Source organism: Lithobates pipiens, unplaced genomic scaffold (assembly GCF_037356315.1).
Source record: "Lithobates pipiens isolate NorthernLeopardFrog02 unplaced genomic scaffold, aLitPip1_a1.2 Scaffold_16, whole genome shotgun sequence".
NCBI lineage: Eukaryota > Metazoa > Chordata > Amphibia > Anura > Ranidae > Lithobates > Lithobates pipiens.
In genome coordinates, this window is record NW_027507748.1 from 640,571,072 (window position 1) to 640,596,435 (window position 25,364).

General features: G+C 44.8%; 1 protein-coding gene across 1 annotated transcript in view; it reads left to right on the forward strand.

The window, feature by feature from the left end:
- Positions 1-25,364, forward strand: part of SPRYD7 (SPRY domain containing 7) — a 51,469-nt gene that overhangs the window by 22,212 nt on the left and 3,893 nt on the right. Inside the window, exons 2-4 of the mRNA XM_077484283.1 lie at positions 613-729; positions 11,519-11,685; positions 18,454-18,556. Coding sequence (XP_077340409.1) covers positions 613-729; positions 11,519-11,685; positions 18,454-18,556 — 387 coding nt within the window. The remainder of the gene's footprint in view (positions 1-612; positions 730-11,518; positions 11,686-18,453; positions 18,557-25,364) is intronic.

Genomic DNA, 25,364 nt, shown 5'->3' on the forward strand with positions numbered 1-25,364 from the left:
TATACAGCGGTGTATGAATAAAAACGAGCGGTGCGCTCCAGCGTTACTTCCGGTGTCTCTTTTTCTCCTTCCTTTATACAAGTTATCATGTCGTATCCTCTTCTGCTCTGTTGAATGCTACTTATTGAATGCACCTCTTCATCATCCAGCTATACACCCTCTATGTCCATTTCACAATGTATTCCAGTCACTGTACAGAACCTTTAAACCAGTTTGGTATAAATAATGTAATAGTATATGACAATAAAAAACACCAAAAATTGTCATATACTATTACATTATTTTAGCTTAACTTTATGCGCAGCTATATTCTGTGTTTTGGTTATGGTGTTTGTAGATATCTTACAAATTTGAGCTGCAGCTATATTTTTTAGCGATTTATTAATTTAGTTTTTAGCGTGACATCTAACTCTTTTTTTTCTATTTTGATATTTCTTGATATACTTTTACTGCAGTTTGGTATAAATGCATTGAAACATGCCAGCAATCTGTATGATCTTTAAAACTTCAGTGAAGAATAACTGATTAATAAAAATGGAAAAAATATTTTTGGAGTACAAAACAAATAACATTTCTGATATGCACAGTTAATGCATCTTCCCCTCTTTGCAGGAACGGATGTTGTAATTGTTAAAAATGGCAGAAGAATCTGTGGCACTGGTGCCTGCCTTGCCAATGCTCCTCTTCATCAGAACAAGAGTTACTTTGAGTTTAAAGTCCAGTCTACAGGTTGGTATACACTCGTTGGCTAGTGTAACCTTAGAAACTGTGTGGTAAACCCAGGTGGATCGAAGGCATACCAAAATATATTTGGGCTTACTGTAAGCTTGTCTGTTCACATCAGTTCATAAGTAGTTGACAAAGTTAAAATTTTTTGTAGAAGTGGTGTTAACCTGGTGCGTGTGTCTAATATATATAACATTTTTATAACCTTTTTGGTTTTGCTCTGAGGATTGTAGTTGAGAATAATTTGCAACAGTTGACCTTCTATTCCAGACTTTCTCCAAATATAAATTTTATTAAACACCAACTGAGGGAGAGATCCCAACATTACAGTCAATCTGAAGATGCAATTTGTATACAGACATATTCATTGTTACAGGCAACATCACATATCCATACAGTGCCTAATAAAAGTATAAGTAACGTATGAGTCTATGCAATACTATCTTTTCACATGTGTCTGGTGTCTACAGGACTTCGTTTCTACTGTTTCCACTTTTTCTTCATGATATATAGTTAGAGGAGGCAGGATAGACATAGTAGGAAATAGAAGCGGGGGGGAAGGGGGAGGGAGAAGTGGGGGGGGGGGGTAGCCGGAGCAAGGATTAGCGTGGTGGGGGAACGTTCCTGGTTCCAAGGTTCTACAGATGATTATTGGCCAGTTAAGACCAGAGGAGGGATATTCCCTCGTCTGAGTAAATAAAAATATTCCAGTTGGTCCAAGTACCTGAGTATTTCTCATTGCCCTTTTTGTGCTGCACAGTTAGGACCAGGTACTCTAGTTTATTCATTTCCTCTACCTTCCGCAGCCAATCCACACGGACGGCGGACACTGTTGTTTCCAGCGAAGTGGTATACATGCCTTCGCTGCATTCAGTAAATGGCGAACCAATGACTTTTTGTATTTTTTAATCTTGATTTTTGACTTAGGTAGGAGGAAGAAGGCTGCGTCATCCGATGTCTCACAGTCCGTAAATTTCTGAGTAATGCGTCAAACTGCTCTCCAGAAATTCTGCAGTTTAGATCAGGACCAAAAGATTTGGAGCATTGAGCCTTCCTCTTCCCCACAGCACCAGCAACGGTCTAAGGTGTTGGGGAAACATTTGTGTAGTCTGGAAGGGGTGAGGTACCATCTTGTTAGAATTTTGTAATTTGTCTCCTGTATTTTAGTACATACGGACCTTTTAATGGTGCAGCCGATGATTTTTCTGCTTTTGCGTTTCTGAGAAGTTAGTTGAGATCTCTCTCCCATCTATCTAGGCAGAGTAATTGAGGTTGTGTAGGAGGTGAGTTAAGCAGTGTGTACATGTTGGAGAGTGGTTCAGTTCCTGCGCAGTATTCTTCAAAGGTCGTTAGTTGGTGAGAAAAGTCCTGAGGGTCAGGTATCGAGTGAAGGAAATGATGTAACTGCACCGCTTTCCAAAAAGGAAGTTGGTATATGCCTGTTGCTTCAGTCAGTTCTGGCAAGGTAGGCCAACGTTCCGCCGTCACAAACTTTATGGCATGATCAGTGCCTACTCTCCTCAGCGAGTCAAATTCAGTCGATTGAAGGCCTGGCGCAAAGTCGGGATGTCCTAAAATTGGAGATTTGTTCAAAGTGAGGGACGACTGCACAGTTTACTGTGACGTAATGTGGTACCCAGAAGGGGGTGTGTTTTCAGTCTCAAGGGGAGAGAGTCATGGCACCAGCGCGCTCCCTTTTAGTGGGATGTCAGTCTGAGCCTACTCTGTCTGCACCCATAGTTAAGTCGTTCTGTTTCATCTCCAGTCCAGTATGCGACCTAGCTGAGTGGCCTGGAAGTATTGTCTGACATCCGGTACCACTAAGCCTCCCTGCTGTTTAGGGAGAGAGATTTGGGTCCAACTTAAGCATTTTTTTTTTTTTTTTTTGTTGGCCCAGATGAATCGGGTGTAAAGGGCATGTACTTGTTTAAAGAATGAGAGTGTATGTGAATGGGGAGGGCTTGGAGCAAGTAGAGAAATTTGGGTAAGATGCACGTTTTTATGAGGTTGCATCTGCCGAACAAAGAGTATAGTCCTCTTTTCCAGTTCTCTAATAGGGAGCGGGCCTTGGTCAGAATGGGAGAGGGAAGTTCAGCTTGTATGTGCGTTTGATGTCTATTGGGATGTGCGTCCCTAGATATTTTAGAGCCACATTCGTCCACTTGAAGCGGAAATGAGCTTGCATGGACTGCATGACTTGAGGGGCGATGGCGATTCCCATAGCGGCTGATTTCGAGAAGTTTATTAAGTTCGACATCATGCCGTATGAATCAAATTCTTTAAAGAGATTTGGCAGGGAAATCATGGGATTGGTCAAACAGTAGGTTGTCTGCATATGTCGAGATTTTACAGTGGATGTCTCCTACCAGGAGGCCCTGAATGTCTGGGTTCATTCTTATTTTGCATAGGAATTGCTCCAGCGAGAGTGCAAATGGCAAGTGGGGCACCCCTGTCTTGTTCGATTTTTAGTGGAGAAAGGTGGCAAAAGGAGGCAGTTTGCCTTCACTTGTGCCATGGGGTTGGAATAGATTTTGTTAATCCAATTGATCATCCTGTCTCCCAAGCCTATATGATCGAGTACTGCGAACATAAAGTTCCAGTTCACTCTGTCAAGTGCTTTTTCAGAGTCGGTGCTCAGAAAAATGCGCGGGGAGCACTTAGTGCTGAATACATGAAGGAGGTTTAATACTGGTATTGTCTCCCACCTCCCTGGTGGGGATAAAGCCCACCTGGTCTAGGTGTATTGGGGACTGGAGATGTTGTGCTACCCGGGTTGACAGGATTTTTGTAAAATGTTTTAGGTCGGTGTTTAGCAGAGATATGGATCTGTAACTCCCGCATGAGGTTGGGTCTTTACCCTCTTTGGCAATCGGCGAGATGTGTGCTTTTAGCATACCTCTGGGGAAAACTGCTTCCGCTCTGATTTCACTGAAAAACGCCACCATATGAGGGCCTATGGTGGGGTGGAAAGATTTGTAATATTGAATGGTGTACCCATCTGGACCCAGGGCTTTTCCTAGTTCCAATAGCAGTCTGGAGCTCTTCTAAGGTTATTGGCACCTCTAACTCATCTCTAACTTCTGTGGGGAGAGCGGGCATTTGGGAGGTCGCTATATAGTTGTCAACGTCTACTTGGGAGGGTTGTTTGTGTGGTAGATTATATAGCTTAGAGTAGAAGTCACTGAACACGTTCAAGATTTGTTTTGGGAGGGTAACCTGACCGTCTGGACCTATAATATGTGGGATGTAGGCTGCCTGCTTTTGTTCCCGGACTGCTCTAGCCAATGTCTTCCCACATTTGTCCCCTGGCTCAAGTAATTTGACGACAGCGCTGCATTGCTGCTTTGGCCTTGTAGTAGAGTAGGTCTGTGATCTGTGCACGTATTGTCCCTAGCTCTGTCTCCAGGGCCTGATTAAGAGCCACCTGAGGACTGCTTTATGGGCCTCCCACAGGGAACCAAGATCAGTCTGGGGTGTCATTCTCCTGAAAATACAAGTTGAGTATTCTAGTTAGTTCTGCCAAGATTTCAGGTACCTGGAGGAGGCTCTCATTTAGCCGCCAGAACCTCGAGCTGGCCACGGGTCTCCCAGTAAGTGTGTATGTAAGCGAGACAGGGGCATGATCTGACCAGGTAATGTGGGCTATGGAGGAATCTATTACCGAGTGTAGTTGGTTATGAGGTATCAGAAAGTAGTCAATTCTGGTATAAAGTTTGTGAATAGAAAATGTAATCACACTCTCCCGAGTGCTGCAGATGCCAAACGTCAACCAGTTGGGCTTTATGGAGAGAGATAGCTGCACGTTTTCTGTGGGATGGAGGTACTGACGAGTGTCCTGAGGACGTGTCTGATGAAGGGATCAGGGGGATATTGAAATCTCCACCTAAAATCAGATGGCCTGTTGCGAACTCCCCAAGTTTGTCTTGGGTGTTTGCGATAAACGTGCTCTGATGCTCATCGGGGGCATACACCGATGCTAGTGTAAGTAGGACGTCGCCAACAAGCCTTTTGAGGAACATTAAATGATCGTCTGGGTCGCCAAGCACTGACTGGGAAGTCTACTAGAGATCAGTATGGACACCTCTTTAGTTTTGGCTATGGGGTTGGTGGAGTGGTATGCTATGGGGAAGAATCTGTTTTTAAGAAGTGGATATTTGTCGTGTTGGAAATGAGTTTCCTGTATGAAGGCAATATCTGCATGGCATTTCTGGAGATCATTTAATAGCATACGTCTTTTTTTCTGGGATGTTAAGACCATTGGTGTTGAGCGATACTATTTTTATGGAGTCCATCGCCCCCGCTGCGGGATGGGAGGAAGTGGTGGAAGGAGGGAGGAGGTGGAAGGGGGTAGAAGAGAAGGGGGAGGAGGGGAGGAGTAGAGATCAGAAGGAAAAGAGTGGAAAGAGTTGACCCAAAAAGAGGAAAAAAAAGAGGGTCACTCTATTGCATGTACAAGAATGGTTACAGAGCAGGTCTCAACTATAAGACCTGACTTTCTATTTGGACAAGTAATCACTTGAAATGACACGGCACTTCCGAAAACTTGGGTGTGTAAGCCCATTTGGGGGAGGGGTTGGACTGTGAACAGAAGAGAGGCCACAGCCCTCCCAACCACCCGAATCTGAACTTAGGTGGCTGAAGAAGCATATTAAGGTTTTAACCAAATGTGATATCTCACAGAAAATCATTCAATAAGAGCTCAACACTGTTAGTTTATGGTGAGTAATAATTGAAAACCATAATCATTCCCCTGGTCAACAAGCATAACCTTAAACATTATTAAACTTGCTCTCCCACTGCCTCTCCTGGTATCGCACCCCCCCCCCCTCTATTCCACATATCCAATGGTTGCTCTGTGTTGTGCTGGTTGTTCAAAATTCCCTGTTTCGGAGAATATGGTTGGGGCGCTGCGTAAGGCCCCAATTACTCTGGTGGGGTTCACTCTATTTGGCAAGAGACCTAAGCCCTACACCTCCATCAGAGCGTTTATCTCCTCCCCGGTGTATATAGAAGCCCACCGTGTACTAAGTCCCCCACCGGAGGTGGTGTTGCCTTCCGGACATTCCAGTGCCTCCATATCTCTAGGTGCGCTTATGTCTGGGGGGCAAGACATATCTAATCCCCGGGCCAGGATTCGCCTCCCCCTATGATGTCACTGCTCACTCCGAAGGAAGACCTGCCAACATTAATGGTACTTTCCCCCATAGTTCAATGGCCTGATCCTTGGGTGAGCCAGTGTCCAATGGTGGCAATGAGTGGAGCAATGTTAGAACATGGTAGACCCCATCGTAAAAAACATTGTCAAAATCAGACAGGCTGTTCCCCTTCCAAACGGTCCATCGGGTATCTGTCGCCTTAGTCACCATACACAGTATTGCATGCAGTGGGTGGGGGAAACATACAGCCTCCCTTACTTTTCCCTGTGCAACAGGCCACTGGGGCATCCCCACCTACTCGCGTAAATGTCACCCCTTAAACTGTACCACCATCAAGAGCCAAGGGGGGGAGGGGACCCACAATCGGCGAAAACAGACCCCTGCCCGGTTTGTAATTGTCCCGGTAGAGCTGTCAGGTTTTTCCTGCGACTCCTGTCCTCTATCTCCTCCAAGTGGAGTTGTAATCCCACCGACCTCTCTGCTTGGGATTGATGGTGTGTCTCCAGGTCTGAGACTCTACGGCCTAGTGCCAACAGAGATTTTTCTCCTGCCGAGAGTCTGTTGGAAAGAGTGTGTACCTCTTGCTTAACTGCGTGTAACTCCTTGCCGTGAACTGCCTCGACTCGGCCCACCAGCGCTTCAATGTCAGCTTTTGTAGGCAAGGTTCGGAGAATCGCTCCTCGTCTGCCCTATATGTTAGGAGTAGTTGGGGTGACCCTCCTGAAGCAGACGAGAAGGCTGGCGTGATGCTGGGATATATCTCTGGACTCTGGGATCCTGTAGGTGAGGCCGGCTGGCTGTTATGTACCGGGCCTGAGGTATGTGCAGCATATGCTTCCGCCATCTTGGAATCCGGGGAGCCTGACTGCAGCAGCTGGACCAGTCTTTGTATTTCTCCCAGAGGGGATGTTGAAGGGGTTGGTTTGTTAGACCTCCTGTTCCTCTTTTGATGAGTGCTTCTTAGATGAGCATTGTGCGGTCAAAGGAGTGCGTCGAGTTGGGTAAGATAGGAGATGGCTGGGAGCTCCACTCAAACACCTCTCTACTCCGCCATGCCCCCCCCCCGCAATTCCAGACTTTCTCAAAACATTTTGCCACAGAGGAACCCTTGAAATAATTTTCAGGTCTCCGGGAACCCCTGCTAAAGCCAATCCATTGGTGGCCAGTAGGAAATATGCTCCCATTATACAGAAGTGGAGATCAGAATGGCACCCTTACAGATAGCATAAAAAATTAAATGGGTTCATGCGACTGGCTCTGCCAAGTGATGTAGGACCAAAAACTGTCCAAGCCCCTATCAGATGGGAGGTCAGTCAGCTACAGCTGAAGTAATGGCTGGGAACCTCTAGTGCAGAGGTCTCCAAACTACGGGCCTCCAGTTGTTCAGGAACTACAATTCCCATCATTCCTAGTCATGTCTGTGAATGTCAGTTTTACAATGCCTCATGGTATGTGTAGCTTCAACATCTGGAAGGCCATAGTTTGGAGATGCCTGATCTAGAGGAACCCTGGTTGAAAGTGGCTGGTCTAAGCACATAGACAACTGCCACCTGTTCTCTGATTCCATTCAAAAAACAGAACAGCTTGTCTCATAATGGCACTTAAGGTCTGGAATAGGTAATTGATTTTATTTTTTTTGTTCTATGAATTGGCTCCTTTTAATGCCTGGGATTGGTGATGCCTAAAAGCTGCCATGTGTGGCTAGCATGTGATACTTCCTTCTGAATCCCCTCAAATTTGAGCCTTGCCTGGCTTGCCAAAAATTGCTTGTCTGAGATACCAGGTGGACAATTGTCGGTCAAACAGTGACTGCATCCAGTCAGGTACAATAAAGCCGGCCATAGATGGATTGAATTTCTGCCAGTTCAGCAGGGATCAGCCTAGATTCGACCCATACTCTGGGCATGCCGGTTGTACTGCAGTTGATTCGTTGATCGATAAGCCTGTTAGATTTTTTTTTTTCATGCGATCATTGCTGACGGCTATAGCAGCCAGCAGTGATCATTGTGTTCTGAACAGCAGGGAAGTCTTCCCACCAGCAGAACACAATAGTGCTCTGGGAAAGATTCTCCCATCAACACTGACTTTGTTGATGGATGAATCAAGAAATTTTCTTTCCTTCCACCAATTGTGGAAGGAAAGAGAATTGCATGATCTATGGGTTGCTTAACTGTTCATGTATTCTGACAGCTGGCTGAGGAAATTCTAAGAAAGCTGTTTTATTGTGGATGGAGGAATCTATTAGATTTCTCCTGTTCATTCCGGGGGCTGAACAAGAGGAATTGTAAGCTGGTGTGGCTAGCCTTAAGCCTAGTTCACACACAGTAGGGTTTTTTTTTTTTTTTTTTTTCCCAACCAAGCAGGGTGGAACAAAAAATAAACCTGACGGCTCAGTAGCTGCTGTACTAACCAACATTAGTACAGCAATCTCCCAGTCGGAACACTACGGTCAGCGCTCTCAGCCGATCTCCAGATCTTTTTTCGGCTATGCCGCTTTGAAGATGCCGGGCCGATTGTTGTCCGGTTTCCACTGAAGCGGCCGATGTGCCCTACATTCGGCTTGTGTGTACTAGGTCTTAGGTGCACTTTTGGGCATTCAAACTTGTTATGGCTATAAGGTACAACTAGTGAGTTTGGTACATCCGTGAGTGAATAATCTGGAAGGACTGCATTCCTGTACAGTAAAAATTGCACTGTGCTGACCTGTACCTTACATCTCCTCCTTTTTCTTAGAAAAGTAAAAATAAGCACATATGTGCTAAAAACACTTCTCTAGCTTCCCAGCAAGATGGTTATCAATTCTGTGTGCAAGGGCCATTGTGAGCTTATGGTGAAGGTGATAGAGAAGTTAACAAAAAACAAGACCATGGGATCTAAACTAAACACTTCACTACACAATATGCATTGTCCAAACAGTGATGTTTTCTACAGCATGCAGATTTGTGAACACACTGAGTGATTAGATTTACTGTCTAGACTGATTAAAAGGTAAATTCACTTAAATATAGAATTCATTGTAAATGCGCTATATATTTTTATCATGATTTTTTTTCTACAAAATGATTTTTTCAAACGTAGAGATCACTAAGGTGTGCATGTATTATTTTTCCTTTCACCTGACTTCTTCACTTTCTGGTTTAAGCTATTATGGAGCCATGTCATTGCAATGAACAAAGGCAGATATGTTTTGAAGTCCAGCCTGTGTGGCAGCCATTTCTTTCTCTATAGATACAGTGAGAAAGTGAGCGTAGCCACACAGGGACAATAAATACAGGATTACCTGGTGAGGAAAAAGCTGGAAAAACACACATCTGTTAAAATGACAGTCCTAACAAGGTTATTATATTATCGAACGTTGCTGCCACGCACCGTTTCCACTCTAAAATCCTCCATTATATCTGAGGTGCCAAAGGTTCCAGAATAGCTTGGGCTATGATGTATGCTCCCAAAGACCTGGGGGTTATGGGGGTACCCAAGTTCAGAAGTATTATATGGCTGCACAGTTGGCTCAACTGCTCCAACTCCACAGCCATCATTGCCCCAAGTGAGTCCCACTCCGCTTGCAATGGACCTTATGCTTTGGACTTCAAAGCACCGTAAAGTTATTTTTAGTCCAACGCTTTCTCATTCATTACACATGGAATACAAGTTGCAGAAGATGGTCTGTACTCTCTGCACATACCCCAGTGGCCCTGCTTTTTGGCAATCCCCTGTTACCCCCCAAGCACCCCTGGCATACAACCCGATAAATTTGGTTGGTGGGTGAACAAAGGAGTATACCATATAGATGACTACCTAGACCACAGGGGAATACATCCTCCCTCTCACTTCACAGGCAGTTTGGGGATGCCCTCCACAGAGAGCTTCCACTTACAACAAATTCAAAATTTTCTTCAATCTGACCCGGCAATAAGCACTGTTTAAAAACCGGTGCATCCGGAATGCTGCCCTCCAGGGGGTTTAACAGTTTATTATCCCTTCTACTAAATTAGTTCAGGTGGCATGGGAGAGGGATCTGGATATAAGCCCTGAGGCAGAGGACTGGCGCAAATGGAGCGCACAAATCCACAAAGGTATCCTCAATGTTGACTTGATTGAGGCGGGATATATAGTATACCAGGTGGTACTTGGTACCAGAGCACTTCTCCAAAATGTATCCAGGGACCTCGGCCTCCTGCGTCAGGGGTTGCGGACAGGCGGGTTCACCACTGCATGCATTGTGGACATGCCCTAAGATTCGTCGCTTCTGCATGAGGGTTCACGCATTCATATTCTCGATCACAATGGTCAGTATTGTTAGAGACGCTAGTGTCGCCCCCACTGAATAAACCAGTGGAAAGTATCCCTAGACATACTTGGTGTGGCCCATATGGTGCACACATTTTACCTGTGTATACATATGTGGCAGGGCTCGACAGATCCAAGGTCGCCGTTGCAACTAGAAATTGTGACCTGGCGCCTGGGTTTTTGTCACTGACAGGTGCCTCTGTTGCTCTGTCTGGTGCCTCCAGACACAGAGCACTGTCTGGTAGTCGGGATGGAGCAGCTCAGCAGCCTCTGACATCCTCCTCCCTTCTCCACACACTGCTGGCAGAGCAGTGCCACTGTGTAGAGAGGAGCTGTCAAAATTGAGGCTGAATGTCGGGGAGGGCGGGACCCAGCTTTCCAACACCAGCCAATGGGATCTGGGCGGGCCGATACGTGTATGTGGGCCCTCCCCTTAAGCAGCCCAATCATTGGCTGAATAGCTGCCGGGTCCTACCCACCCTGGGTCCTGCCCACCTCTGACATCACGCTGAATGTGTCAGCTCCTCTCTCTCTCTCCATACAGTTTCACACAGTACAGCACTGCAGGGAGCATTCAGTTACACTGTGAAACCTGCCAATGCCAGTTAGTGCCACATGCCAGTTAGTGCCACCTGCCAGTGCCAATCCAGTGCCATCTGCCAGTACAATCCAGTGCCACTTGCCAATCTGTGCCACACATTTCCACCTGCCAATGCCAGTTAGTGCCACCTGCCAATGCCATCTGCCAGTGCTATCCAGTGCCACCTGCCAATGCCAGTTGGTGCCGCCTGCCAGTGCTGCCCATCAGTGCCGCCTGCCAGTTCCCATTAGTGGTACCTCAGTGCTGCCTATTGGTGCCCATCAGTGCCACCTGTCAGTGCCCACCAGTTCCAACCTCAATGCCGCCCCATTAGTGCAGCCTATCAAGGCACATCAGTGAAGGAGAAAAAAAACTTATTTGCAAAATTTTATAACAAAGCAAAATTTTATTTATTTTATTTTTTTAAATATTTGTCTTTTCCTCTTGGCATCGGGCATGAGCAATTCTTATTGTCCGATGCCCCAGACATGCAGTTCTGGGCGCTGGGCAGAGGATTTAAATAACTTTCTCCTAACTTTTTCAACTGGCTCCTAGATTCTCAGCAAATTTGTCAAGCCCTGATGTGTGGCTAGCCTTAAGCCTAGCTCCCAGAATGCCAGATGATCAATATTATCTTATTATAAGGGGAAGATGTGATAAAAAAAAACACCCCATTTGTAAAATTGTGATGTTTTTGTAAAGAGTGGAACAATAGAAAAGGAAAAACTTAAGGCTGTTGATGTAAACATGCTTTTTCCAATGATTACAGGTGTCTGGGGAGTTGGTGTTGCAACCCAAAAAGCCAACCTTAATCCGATCCCATTAGGAAGAGATGTGCACAGTCTTGTGATGAGAAATGATGGAGCCATCTATCACAACAATGAGGAGAAGAATAGGCTACCAGCCAACAGCCTTCCGCAAGAGGGTGATGTAGTGGTGAGTGCGGCCCTTTGCACTAGGTGCTCTGCTGTTTATAATTCTACTGTGCCAGAATGTTCAATTGTTAAAGTAGAATTCTGGGCTAAACCTAACTAGCCCCTTTCTAACACCTACACTGATTAACCTGTGTAAGAATGTTGTCTGTATTAACTTATTTTCAGTCTTCTCTGCTTCGGCACTGTCGCGTGATCGGCTCCCTTGTTTTAGTTCCTGACGGCTGCAGGGGAGAGGTGGGAGTGCCAGCATCAGATGTACCATTGAAGCCTATGAGTGACATTGCTGCTCCTGGACATTTCTAGCTGTTGAGTGCTCTCCTCTCCCCTGCAGCAGCAGCTAACGCAGGGTAGATCACCAGACCAGAGGGGGCTGAAAATAGGTAAGCATATGATTCTTTCTTAGTCAGGTTAGTCAGCATAGGTATTAGGAGGGGGCAGGCAGCATTTTTTAGGACTAGGTGTAGCCTGGAGGGGGGTGGAATGTGATTTCTACCAGTATGGAAAATCCATTCAGCATTGTGATTGTAGATCAAAACCTTTCTATCGGCAGAGAAGTATCGGACTTTATTTTAACCACTTCAGCCCCGGAAGAATTTGTCACCTTCCTGATCAGAGCACTTTTTGCAATTCGGCACTGCGTCGCTTTAACTGACAATTGCATGGTCGTGCGACGTGGCTCCCAAATAAAATTGATGTCTTTTTTTTTTTTTTTTCCCCCACCAATAGAGCTTTCTTTTGGGTGGTATTTGATCACCTCTGTGGTTTTTATTTTTTGCGCTATAAACAAAATAGCGACAATTTTTAAAAAACATTATTTTTAACTTTTTGCTATACTATCCCCAAAAAAGATATTAAAACGTTTTCTTTTCCTCATTTTGGGTCAATACGAATTCTACATATTTTTGGTAAAAAAATTGCGATAAGCGTGTGGTTTGCGCAAAAGTTGTAGCCTCTATCTCTAAGAGGCGGCGATCAGTGATTTTTATCATGACTGCGACATTATGGTGGACACTTTGGGCGAGATTTATACAGCGATCAAATGCATTGATTACTGTGTAAATGTGACTGGCAGTGAAGGGGATAACCACTAGGTGGTGCTGTAGGGGTTAAGTGTGTCCTAGGACGGATTCTAACTGTGGGTGGGAGGGGCTTTGTGTGACACGTCACTGATAACCGCTCTTGATTACAGGGAGCTGTGATCGGTGACAGTGTCATTAGGCAATCAGGAGAGAGGAGGTGGGGCCGAACTGCAACTCCATGTCTGAATGTACATGCAGAGCTGCAACTTGGTTTGGGTGCCCCATAGCAAGCTGCTTGGGGGGGGGGGGGGGGGGAGGGCATCTAGGAGCAGCAGAGAGGGACCCAAGAAGAGGAGGGTCCAGGCTGCTGTGCTAATCCACTGCAACAGAGCAGATAGGTATAACTTGATTGTAAAGCCTCTATATATAAAAATAACAATCCCTTTGCAGGGAAACCTGTGATTAGAGAAATAAGCTCATTACTGAGATTTTCTTTTGGAAATACTGTTTGCCTGGCTTTAATGTTAATCCAGCAGCTTTAGTACTGACTCGGAAGTATACAGATTGTTTACACTGACACCCTTCTTTCCATGGGGATGCTATTCTCTGGAATCTGTTATGTCACTAATTCAGCGTTGGGTTCCCTGTCATAGTCTGTATAACATAGTGAGCTCCTTTTACATACCTAGAAGTAAAAGTGACACCCCATATTCAGGAGTACTTGGGTAATCTCCTTGCGTTGCTACATAAATTTAAGGCTAAACGTAATACATGGTGCAAACTGCCCTGATCAGTAATTGGTAGGGTAAATTCACTCAATAGTTTGGACTCCTCCAACTTTTGTAGATCCTACACAAATCTCCATTCCATTTTTGCCATTTCTGCAAGAATCATATTTATTATATACATTGGAGGGGTTTGGTTCTTGGTGGTCACATGGTGGTATTTACTGTGTATGTACCAACTGCAACACCCAGTAGTGTTTTTTTAAAATAGTGTTCCCTACAAGCAGAGTATGGGCTGTCCAGGCAAATGCTATCAATACTTGTATACGTTGGAGGCACAGGCCCTCAGGGCTCACTCTGGCCTCTTCTCTTTTAAACAAGATAGTTGAAGCCAAAAATAAGAGATGCTTGAATTTTTTTTTTCTTTTTTTTTGCCTGTTTAAAAAAAAGTGTGTGTGTGTATGTATATATTTGGCTACTTTTATTAGTACCAGCCAATCACATGGCACTTAGGCATCTAGACGTGAAGACAACTTGCTGAAGTTCAAACTGAGCATTGGAATGGGGAACAAAGGGGATTTAAGTGACTTTGACCGTGGCATGGTTGTTGGTGCCAGACAGGCTGGTCTGGGTATTAAAAAAATAAAATAAAAAAAAAAACCTGGCGATCTACTGGGATTTTCACACACAACCAGAGAAGGGCAAGGGGGCGGGTGATGTCTTTCGGTCCCTCTGTTGGAGGGAAGTCTTCTGGATTTTTCACCTACAGACTCGCATCCCACTCGGGCTCAACTTTGAGTGGGATGTTGGCCACTTTTATGAGTGACAGTTTTGTACATCCCTCCATACATATATAACTTTTTTGTGTTAATGTGTGTACTCTTGTTCGCTATCATTTTGCCCTTTCTCAATGTTTTTAATGGATTTAGACCCCTTTCCCATTGGGGCACTTTGCTGGTGATATAATGCTAAAAATAGCGCATGCAAAGCACCCTGAAACAGCCGCTGCTGTCTCTCCAATGTGAAAGCCCTGAGGGCTTTCACACTGGAGCGGTGCGCTGACAGGACACTAAAAAAAACGTCCTGCTAGCAGCATCTTTGGAGCGGTGTATAAACCGCTCCTTCACCGCTCCTGCCCACTGAAATCAATGGGGCAGCGAGGATATACCGCCAGCAATAGCGCTATAGTAGCAGTGCTTTGCGGTGGTTTTTAACCCTTTCTTGGCTGCTAGCTGGGGTTTAATCCGCCCCACTAGCAGCTGAATAGCACCACTAAAAGGACGGTAAATCGACGCAAAAAATATCGCCGATTTACCGCTGATGCCCAGGGGCCGGCAGTGTGAAAGGGGCCTTAGTATATGTATCGCTATGTGTTTAGGAGATTATCGGTCCATTATCTTGCATGTATGGGCAAGACGTCTCGGTGCATGCTGATCTGGATCTTCAATTTGGTTCTTTATTTTAATCGCCAATCGGAGGCTCCTAGGGGCTGAAGCTTGATTGGTCAGGTTGTGTTGTATTACTGGTTAGTACCGCCCCTGGAACACCTGTAGCCACTGGGGTGGTCTATTTAAGTTCTATTGGTTTACTTAGTCATTGTAATGATTAAGCACAAGATATATGTGTGAAGCGTGTCTAAACATTTGCAAAGATTTCAGACAAACTCTTTTTCATGTTGTCGTCATGGGGTGTTTATAGAATTTTGAGGAAAATAATGATTTTTGGTCTATTTTGAAATAAGGTTGTAACATAACAAAATGTGTAAAAAGTGACGTGCTGTGAATACTTTCCGGATGCAGTGTGTGTGTGTGCGTGTGTGTGCGTGTGTGTGCGTGTGCGTGTGCGTGTGCGTGTGCGCGGAGATCTCATTGTCTAGGCATACTGGATGGGAGCAAGATAAGATGTAGGCGAATTAGATGAACAACATAGGAGGCTGCTTCCAATTCTTCCTATCTCAGAACATATGGAGATTTTTATTCTACAAAGGTGTAAAACCCTGGAGAAGCTTTCAGCATTGAAGGTCTGATTTTACCTGCGTGCCCCAGATGTTGCCAAGGCCCAGGTCATTTTGATCCATTTGTTATGGAGGTGCCTAAGCTGGTCAGATGCTGGGAGACTATAGTGTTGATAATTAATACAGTGTTACAAACACATTTTGATCTAAAAATATTCCTGCTGGATATTGTGAATGAGATGCGATATCAGCCTGACGTTGTGACACTTTTATAATAGGGTTACTCTTTCTAGCAAATAAACTGATGTCTCAGAAATGGTTGTCTCAACATCCCCCACGCTTACATCCTCCGGACAGACAACCTTAATGCTGCCGCCCTTCTAGGGGAAAAGTATGTTGTGGGGTATACAAGACGTTTTCTATTTCCAAATTTTCCCGTCACTGTGGTTGAAAATGAACGTCAATTTGACCCACTTTTTTGATAGTTGAACGATCATCCGATTTTTTTTTTTTTTTTTTTTTTTTTTTTTTTAGTTATTTTTTTTTTCACAAAGGTACGTATCGTGATGTAACCGACAATGGTATTACTTTATACTAAAATTCATGCACTATGTTCGTTACCACCTTCTTCCGGGTCATGCTTTTGCTGATCTGATCATGCGCGTTTGTCTCCTTGATTACGTACAATTACTGTACACATTGAGCGCAATTCAGATGGTGTGTTCATGTACAATAAAAATTGTCTAGCTTGCGCCTTCCTTGTGAATTTCTTATTGTGTACCCAGCTTAAACAAAGGGGTGTCTGCAAAGGTTTTTGAAATTATGGGGTGTTTGGCTGTTCATGCCAGAATTAGACCTGACCCACTCTTCTACATACTTTGACTACTGCTATAATGTAACAAGTGGTGTTGTACTACTCGGGGCTGACTCAAAGATGTTATAAAATTAGTCTACTATTAAATTATCCGTATTCTTCCGTTTACACATCCATTATAGATTCCTTTTGAGAGTGTACATGTTTGGATATCTAATAGTCTATATCCATTGTCTCCTCCAACATTGCAGTTACTTTCTCAATACATTGATGATAGAAAATTGCTGCTCCACATTTTTTTTTATACTAAGTTGATACATAACTTTGCATAATTCAAATAGCCTCTTCTTTTTTGGGATTCATTATTTCAGCTGTGGTTTTGTTTTTGATGTGTTATCTCGTTCTACTGTTCAACGGGTGACTTGGTAGTACTGTATCATGGTTGTATGTCTTGGTTGCTTGGGCTCCAATAACCTAGGTGTTTTGAATCACGGGCATAATTGCCACGATTCCCAATCGCGGCAGGATGTGTTTGCGATGCCATTTACTTCTTAATGGCACCCCAATGGCAGTGCAAATCGCAACGCTGTCACCTAAAATGAGCTTCTGCTCTTTTGTGAGCTCCAACCTTTGCGCATTGCAATTTTGCTGCGATTGCAGTGCAGTTTATCATGGCAAAATCACACCACGATTAGGGTACCATTAAGAAGTAATAAAATCGTAAACTGGTCCCGCGTTATGCAATTGCAGGCAGAATCGCCGCAATTCTGCCTGCCATTCAAATCGCCTAGATGTGAATGGAGCCAAAAAAAAGACTTGATTAAAGGTATTTAGATTGGTAGATGCATAATCTTTGCTGCTTGCTTATTCTAGGTCATTTAACTCAAAGTATTGAATCCAGAGACCAGAAAATTGTAACTTTTCTGAGGAGGCTTGCATTGGAAGACTCCATATTTCTCTGCATAGGCATGCTTTAAATTGCCCTTTCTGCCCAGGCTGGCACAATGTTCGCATCAATCTCAGCAGGCTTTGCATCTGAAGTGTGCGCTGGAAGACTGGCAAACAAGATCATGCCCTTTTATTTAGCTTGCTACGCGCATTGGGCATAACCACTGTTCTCTGTGGCATCATTCAATGCATTTGCCATACTTTGACGCTTGTTGGCAGGGCTGCATTGCCAAGACAGCGTAATCCTTCAAATATACAAATATTAAAATACATTCCATGAGAGCTTTAAAGAACCCACTTTGGAGGTTAATTTCTTGTTTGGGTTTGCTACTTGAAAGCTTAAAGTGGAACTTCACTCTCTCAATCAACATTGACTATTTGAATCCTTTTGCTGCTGGCTTTAGTAAATGGATACGTATATTATATTTGTTTAAAACGCTTCATTTTTATCAATTTCTTCAGTTGCTTCCTGGTTACTATGCCTAGGCAAATGGTGTCATGCATCCCAGGAGTGTTCATGAGGGGAGGAATGGCTTTCTCAGCTAAGGGCAGATGGATTCCAGGAAGTAAATGCTACATGAATCATCTGCCCTTACTCTAGTAACCATGGCCAGAAATGCTAGGGAGTAGATATATTTGGGGGGTTGGGTTGCTTTGAATGCTAAAAATGAATTGGTGTTTTTGTTTGGTGTTCAGATACAGTGTAGAGCCACTTTAAACCAAATTTCCAGTTTTAAGATGCTCTCACCCCCCACAATACAGACGTGCACGCCTTATTTTACGGAGGGTCTGGTAATGACATGGGTACTTTCTCTTCTTCCTCAGCATGGTGGTGGGTGGTCCCTACTCTTACTCTGAATAGTGCTCTGAGCCCAGGCAGATGTGATGGTGCATCCCTTGGAGTTTACATGTATGACAGCCTGGGATCAGAGGAACAAAGTTGAGTGATGCTGGCCATCAACTGGATGGGTGGTGGCATCTAGTGGCAAATGAAACCTTTGATGGGGACTGCTGCAGATTGAAGGTTAGCATTGCAGCAAAAGCTGCATTTTTAGTTTTGTTGGGCTAAGGATTGTAGTTTTTTGCCCCAAAACGCTTCTATTACCACATAGGCCTTAAAACACAATTAAAAAAAGACATGCATTCTTTTTCAATTATGCTTTAGCTTTCTTTCATTTTACAGTTTGGCTAATACAAATCAACATTATTCCATATGTTTATTTAGTAGTCCTTTTTTTTTTTTTTTTTTTTCTCTAAACACTGACTAATAAAATTGTCCTTTGTTTTTTCTTTTGTTTTTTTTCTTTAGGGCATTACTTATGATCATGTAGAATTAAATGTGTATTTAAATGGAAAGAATATGCATTGTCCTGCATCGGGCATAAGAGGGACAGTCTTTCCTGTTGTATATGGTAAGTAATATCTTCCAGGATGATATCCTTGTTGCCAGTCTTATTTCTTACCATTTTCTGTGTCCTCCACAGTTCCCAGTGGTTCTCTCCAGCTGACTTCTGTGTCACTACAGGACACAGTGTTCGCATATGGGTCAGTGGGAGCAGACTTTGGGGACAATTGTCATCAATAGAGCGATGTCAAGCGTAAATAGTGTGTTTTTCATTTTTTTTTTTTATCTGTTTATTCATTTTCAAAGACCATACACTACATACAGTCACAGTACAATATAAACTATACATACAACCATAGCCCCTTGTGGGCAACCTTCCACTTGACCAGTGGACGACCAAAAGAACTACCATAGTTCAACTTGCCCTCACCCCACCTTGTCCCTTGCCTTGTATACAAACCTATTTGAGTGTACCTTGTCATAGTATATATACTCTGCTTGTACCTTCTGTACCATCTGCTTTCTTCCATTTTAATAATATAGCCTTCCTGTTGTAGAAAAAAAGTTGTATGATGTGCCCGGGAGGGAACTATTTCCTCCACTAGGCCAATCGGACAAACTCTGGGTGTCCTGGGTATTGGGATACTAAGTACCTCTGCCATACAGTCCGTAAAATACCAGACCAGAAGGTTTGTATCAGTGAGCAGCTCCAGAAAATGTTCTGCATCGGCAGGGGTGTAATCGCATCTCCAACAGTGACTGTTGGCGGAAGGGTATATACGTGCCAAACTAGCAGGGGTGAAATACACACTGTGCAGAAATTTGAATTGTATCAGGCGATCTCTTGCCGAAACCAGGTGTTTTGATGGTCCCACATATCATCCCATTCCTTTCCTTGTATGTCTGTGATTTCACCTTCCCATCTTTCTCTACACTTGGATATTCCAAGGGTTTTAAAAAAAGAAGAGATTTATACACAGTTGAAAGGGGTTTAGCCAGGTCCTCCAAAGTCAGAAGAGACTCCAAAGCAGATGGCAAACACTCTATTCGTAGGCCAGTGAACTGCTTTTGAAAAGCATGGCACAACTGCAAATAGCGGAAAAAATAGGCGTTGGGAAGGTCGTGTCTGGCTTTCAACTGATCAAAGGTACAGAGTTCTCTCTAGTAATGTCATTCAGAACCTTAATACCCCTACACGCCCATATCATGGGATCAGGAAATCTGAAAAAATGCGGGAGCTTCGGGTTCATCCATATTGGGGCTGAGGGTGTGACCCCCCCACATAACTAGGCGACATCAGAGTGGTGGTAATTTCCCAGGCCTTAATTGTAGCTTTCATGGAGTTTGTCAAGGGTAGGCAGGATTTCAGACCCCTGCACAGAGCCAATCTTAAGCTTTCATATGACCCCAATATAGCCGCTTCAACAACTGTAGCGGAGTCGCCATCCTCTGCTGTCAGCCATTTCCTGGCAAACACCATCTCTCCGGCCAGATATTTCTGCCAGTCGGGCACCGCTAGTTCCCTTTGTCCCCATGGTGCTTGTAATGTTTTTATGCTTATGCATGGCGACTGCGGTGACCATATAAATGACCCTATGATGCTATCCAGGGATTTAATAAACGACTCTGGGACCCATAACTGAGAGTGGCGCAGGAAATATAGGATTACTGAGAAAAATTTCATTTTTATAAGCTTGACACGTCCCATTAAAGAGAGGGGGAGGTTCTTCCAGGTCTTTGTCATTTTGCTTGAGTCTAGTTATTAATGGGAGAAGATTAAGCGACCTATAGTCCTGAATATTTGCAGTTACTTTGACCCCAAGATACGTAATTGAGGAAACCCATTGGAGTGGAAGGGTGATGTCTCTCTGGCTACCTGCTTTCGACCCTAGCGACAGAATTGACGACATGCTCCAGTTCGCCTTAAGCCCAGAACTGCAAATTTGTCTAGGACCGTTAATGCAGCTCTAAGCGATGGCCCTGGATCTTTCAGGAACAGGAGCAAGTTGTCGGCATATAGAGCTATACATTCAGCCACACTCCCCACCTGGATTGCACCCACTTCTGGAGACTGCCTGAGGGCTCTAGCAATAGGCTCCATCATTAACGAAAAGAGGGGGAGAGCGAGAGAGAGAGGAGACACCCTTGTCTAGTTCCCCTCCCTCTCATAGTATTTCGAGACCATGTTACCCAACCTGATCGCCGTCCTTGGGGCACTGTATAGCCGCGCAATCCACTGGCGGAAACCAGGGCCAAATCCCATGGCCTCCAGCACCATATGCATGTATTGCCAATCGACAGTCGAAGGCTTTCTCTGTCAATAGAGACAATGATTTTCTACAGAAATTCTGTGTCCCCCCCCCCCCGCCCCCCAGCTGTATATGTGAATAGCCTTCTAAGATTTGTATCGGTTGACATACCCGGCATAAAGCCTGTTTGGTCAATGTCTACCAGAGTCGAAATGACCCTGGCCAATCTTGATGCCAGCACCTTAGCGAGTATCTTCAGGTCCGTATTAAGCAATGCAGTAGGGCGATATGAAAAACACTCCATGGGCTCCTTGCCTGGCTTCAGGAGAAGCACCATATAGGCTTCCATCATCAAGGCCGGCAAGGCTCCCTGTTCTCGACAATGCAAATATAGACTGTTCAGTCTACTTGTTAGCCGCGACATATATATTTTGTAAAAATCCGCAGGAAAACCATCTGAGCCCGGGGCCTTATGGAGTGGAAATGCATTTATGGCCGCCTCAATCTCCAACACCGAGATGGCGTCATCCAGTGCAGCCCTGTCGGTGTCAGACAGTTAAGGAAAGTCTTTGGAGCAACCCCTCCAATTCCGATTGATCGTATGGAGCAATCGGTGAATACAGTGGTTTGTAAAAATGTGTAAATTCCTCCAGGATACCCTCCACCTCTGTGACAACTGTGCCATTCCTACTGTTAATTGCTGGTATACTGACAGGGTCTCTGTGCTCCGCTGCTAGATTGACCAGCAATTTGCCATTTTTGTCCCCCTCGGCAAAGATAGTTTCAGCCCTCTGTCTTACCTCAGTGCACGCTAGGTTGGTGAAGTGCCAACCAGCCTCCTACTTTCAAGCAGAGCCACATAGCTAACCTCCGAAGGGAAATCTGCATGTTGCTGCACGTACTCCCTCTCCTTGACTAGGATGATTTCACCCTCATCACGTTCCTTCCTAGCAGCCTTGATAGCAGAGATGCATTCGCCCCTGGAGACAGCTTTGAATGCATCCCAAACAACGTGTGGATCTGCCGAATGTATGTTTGTTGCCCAGAAAGTGTCCATTGCAGTTTGTACCTGGGTTACTACCTGATCCTCATGTAACCAGCCAGAGGCTAATCTCCAGCCCCCCCCCCCAGAAGGGAAGGCTAGGGTGACCTAGAGCGGATTGTGATCTGAGGTACCTCCTGCCAAGTTTTTGGCCGCATGTATGCTCTTAAGAATGAGGGAATTCCCAAATGCCAGGTCTATTCTGGCTGAGGATCTGTGTGTAGGAGAGGTGTGAGTAACCAGCAACATAGATAGGAGGGTAATATGGCGCACTCTGGGATTTAGTAAAAAAAAAAAAAAAAAGTATTAGATTATGGGCATCAGTGTTAAATGGATAACTCGATTTTTTTTTTTTTTTTTAGTCCGTAAAATAGTCTTTATCAAAGCTGTTCACTAATGGGCTGCCAGTCCTTAAAGCAAGAAGAGGCTCTAAAATGACACGAAAAGAGAGAAAAAAGACGGCGCCCTCTAAGTGCAGTGGTTAAGTTAAAAATAATTTTTTCTATGGATTAAAAACACTCAGATGTAAACAGTGAGGTACAGGCACATCAGTATTAAAAGATTCATCCGTGTATCCCTGTAGAACACAGACCCTGGGAGCTAAAGTACAAAGGCATCGGCATCCGTCCTCTGGCCAGTAGCCGGCAGTATAGTGTATTCCCTTTTACTTCAGGATGGTCGGATCGCGGCTGATTGATATAATCCCCCTGCTCTGCTGTATACTTGATGCTGTGGCTTCTGGGAACGGGCTGGAGTGAGCGGCGCTTTGGAGCATGCGTGCTCCTCCTTCAGGCTCTAGCAGTGGCCATATTGGTTGTGGTAGACTTCTGGAGGACGATATGTACCTGCTTAAGGTATTGGAAAATAGCAGCCCTTTTTAAACTTGCTATTAAGCCCTCGCACATTCCAAGAAAGTATTTTTAACCTACTATCCATCCTCTCTATGTATACATTTTGACCTTCAGATTGCCCGTAGGAGCATTCGCCAGATTTTTAGGCAAATTAACTATAAAGGGTTGCACATGGTAGGTACACTCAACAAAATTTCTATAAACATTAAAAGGCATTGAATAACCCCTTCTCCCCCCTGCTGTTATACTGGAAACTGAGAGCCTAAAAAACAAACAGGCCCAAACCAAAAAAAAGTCCAGTATGCAGCCTGCCCCATGCAACAAAACTTCTTCCAAAAAGTTTGACCAGTTGCGTCGAAAGTTCGGCATACTAAGATGGAAAAATAGTACATGCCATCTACATGAGCCTCCTTGCTTGAACCATAAGTGTAAAAGAACGGCCGATTAGACCTTAACCAGCAATTAGTGGCCAATAGCAACAGAGACATAAGGCCACTGAAGGCAAACAAATATTCAGATAATGCATGTCTATTTACCTTCCCCCTCAGTACCTGCTGTTGGTCTGTGCTTGCAAAAAACACAACTTTTCAGACCTGCAGTGGCTGATTCCTCAGGATTCCATGGGCCAGCAACCAACCTATTGCAGGTCAGGGGTAGACAAAGTAGCAGGGGTGCGACTTCGGGGGGGGGGGGGGGGAGAGAATGTAACTCAAGATAAAAACATAAAAGCAGCTAGAACGAAAAACACAAGGATTGGCAACCTAGGCACCTGCGGCGGGCCAGACTTTGAGGTTATAGTGGGAGGTCAGACGTTGCGGTCCATCCATTCACTGACATCCTGGGGGTGATCAAATAATTTTACAGTACTGTTATATTGTATGCGGAGGCTATTCGGATACAGCAAACTGTACTTTAATTCCTTTTCTCTGAGCCTTCTCTTCACCTCTGTAAAGGATCGGCGTCGTCTTTGCGTTTCTGCTGAAAAATCTGAGAACAGCATAATGCGTGCGTTTTCAAATTTCAGCTCCTTATGTTCCATTGCCTCCGCCAATATCATGTCGCAGTCTCTATAGTTTAGAAACCTAACCAGAAAAGGCCGGGGTGGGGCGCCTGATGGTCTGGCTCCAGTTGGAACCTTGTGCGCCCATTCAGCAACATGGTGGGGGGGAGATCCCCTAATGCCAGTATGGTTTTAAAGAATTGCTCAGCAAATGTGGTAGTGGCAGACTCTTCCGCTCCCTCCGGCAGCCCCACCACCCGCACATTATTTCTTCTTTGGTGATCATCTGCATCATCTGTGCAGTGTTTTTTAGTGCACCAACCATCTTACAATTCTGCCAGCTGTGAGCCCTGAACATGGGAGGCATCCTCCACTTCTGAGATGCGGTCTTCCGTGGAGGTCAGCCTGCCTCTGATTTTATCAAGGTCATTGGGGATGAGGTTGCATTCAGAGGCTAGCACGTCTATGCGCCTGACCAGCTCCATTTTTGAGGCAGCAATGGCTTCCAAGATTGGACCTGTACCATTAAGCATTATTGACACCCCTGTGCTTCTACTGAACAGCAATGTGTTTGTCTGCATGTCAGGAACCCACGTGATTTTGTGGGCATTCCCCCGACACGCAGTAATGTAAACTAAGCCTTAACTGGGGTGTCCCAAGACTGAAAACTTTTCAAAGCATCTGTGGTATTTGCTTGAAAAACAAGTCTATCCATGGAGGCCCCACCTCGCAGATTACAGGACTTAGTGGTTCTAAAGGCTCAAGTTTTTTTTTGCCTTTGTGCTTTCTATGCATTAAGGTAAAAAACCTCCTCTGTGCAGCAGCCCCCAATACTCACCTACGCAGTATCTCGATCCAGCAATGTGCCAGAAGAGAGCCTTTGCTTTCCAGGAACTCTCCCTCATTGGCTGAGGGAGCCATTGTCTCCCGCTGCTGTGAATCACAGCCAGTGAGCCAATGAGAAGGGGAGGGGGGGACGAGATGCAGCTGTGTATGTGAATGGGGATACAGAACCGCAGCTTGGGAACAAGCCTGCTTTGGGGGTGCCCCCATTGAAAGCTGCTTGCTCTGGGGGCACTCTGCAGGAGGGAGGAGCGCCAGTGATGGACCCGAGAAGAAATGGATCAGGGCTGCTCTGTGTAAAACCATTACACAGGGCAGGTGAGTATGACATGTGGTGTTTTTATTTTTGTAAAGGCCTTTAGAATCGCTTTAAATGATCTGCTACTAATGGCTTGTGGCCAGATACCACAACATACCTTCAACAGTCTAGTGGCATCCATACCTCAACAGGTCAGGGCTGTGTTTGCAGCAGAAGGGGGACCCACTCAATATTAGGTGAGTAGACCTAAATGTATGGCTGATTGGTGTAAGTCTTACCAGTGTATTGCATTCAGTTTATAATGTCTGCAATTGCTGCTTGCTTGACAACAAATGGACATCTATTCAGTGAATTTCTGCCCACAAGTTAGTATACCATCATGGGATTCTTTATAATGTACACAGAAGTGGTAGGTCTACATATGGTACCTTTTACAGAGTAAGTGACTAGTTGCACATGTGTGTTGTGATTCCATTAAAACGTTTGTTACTCTAAAAAAAAATCCTGTTCCCTTTAAAGCAGGTTATACAGCACAGTGCTTGTGCTGTGTAATTTGGCCCCTTGTATCACCTGAAATACCGGGCTGATCCTGCCTGGTTCTGTCCTCTCCCCCCCCCCCCCCCCCCCGTAA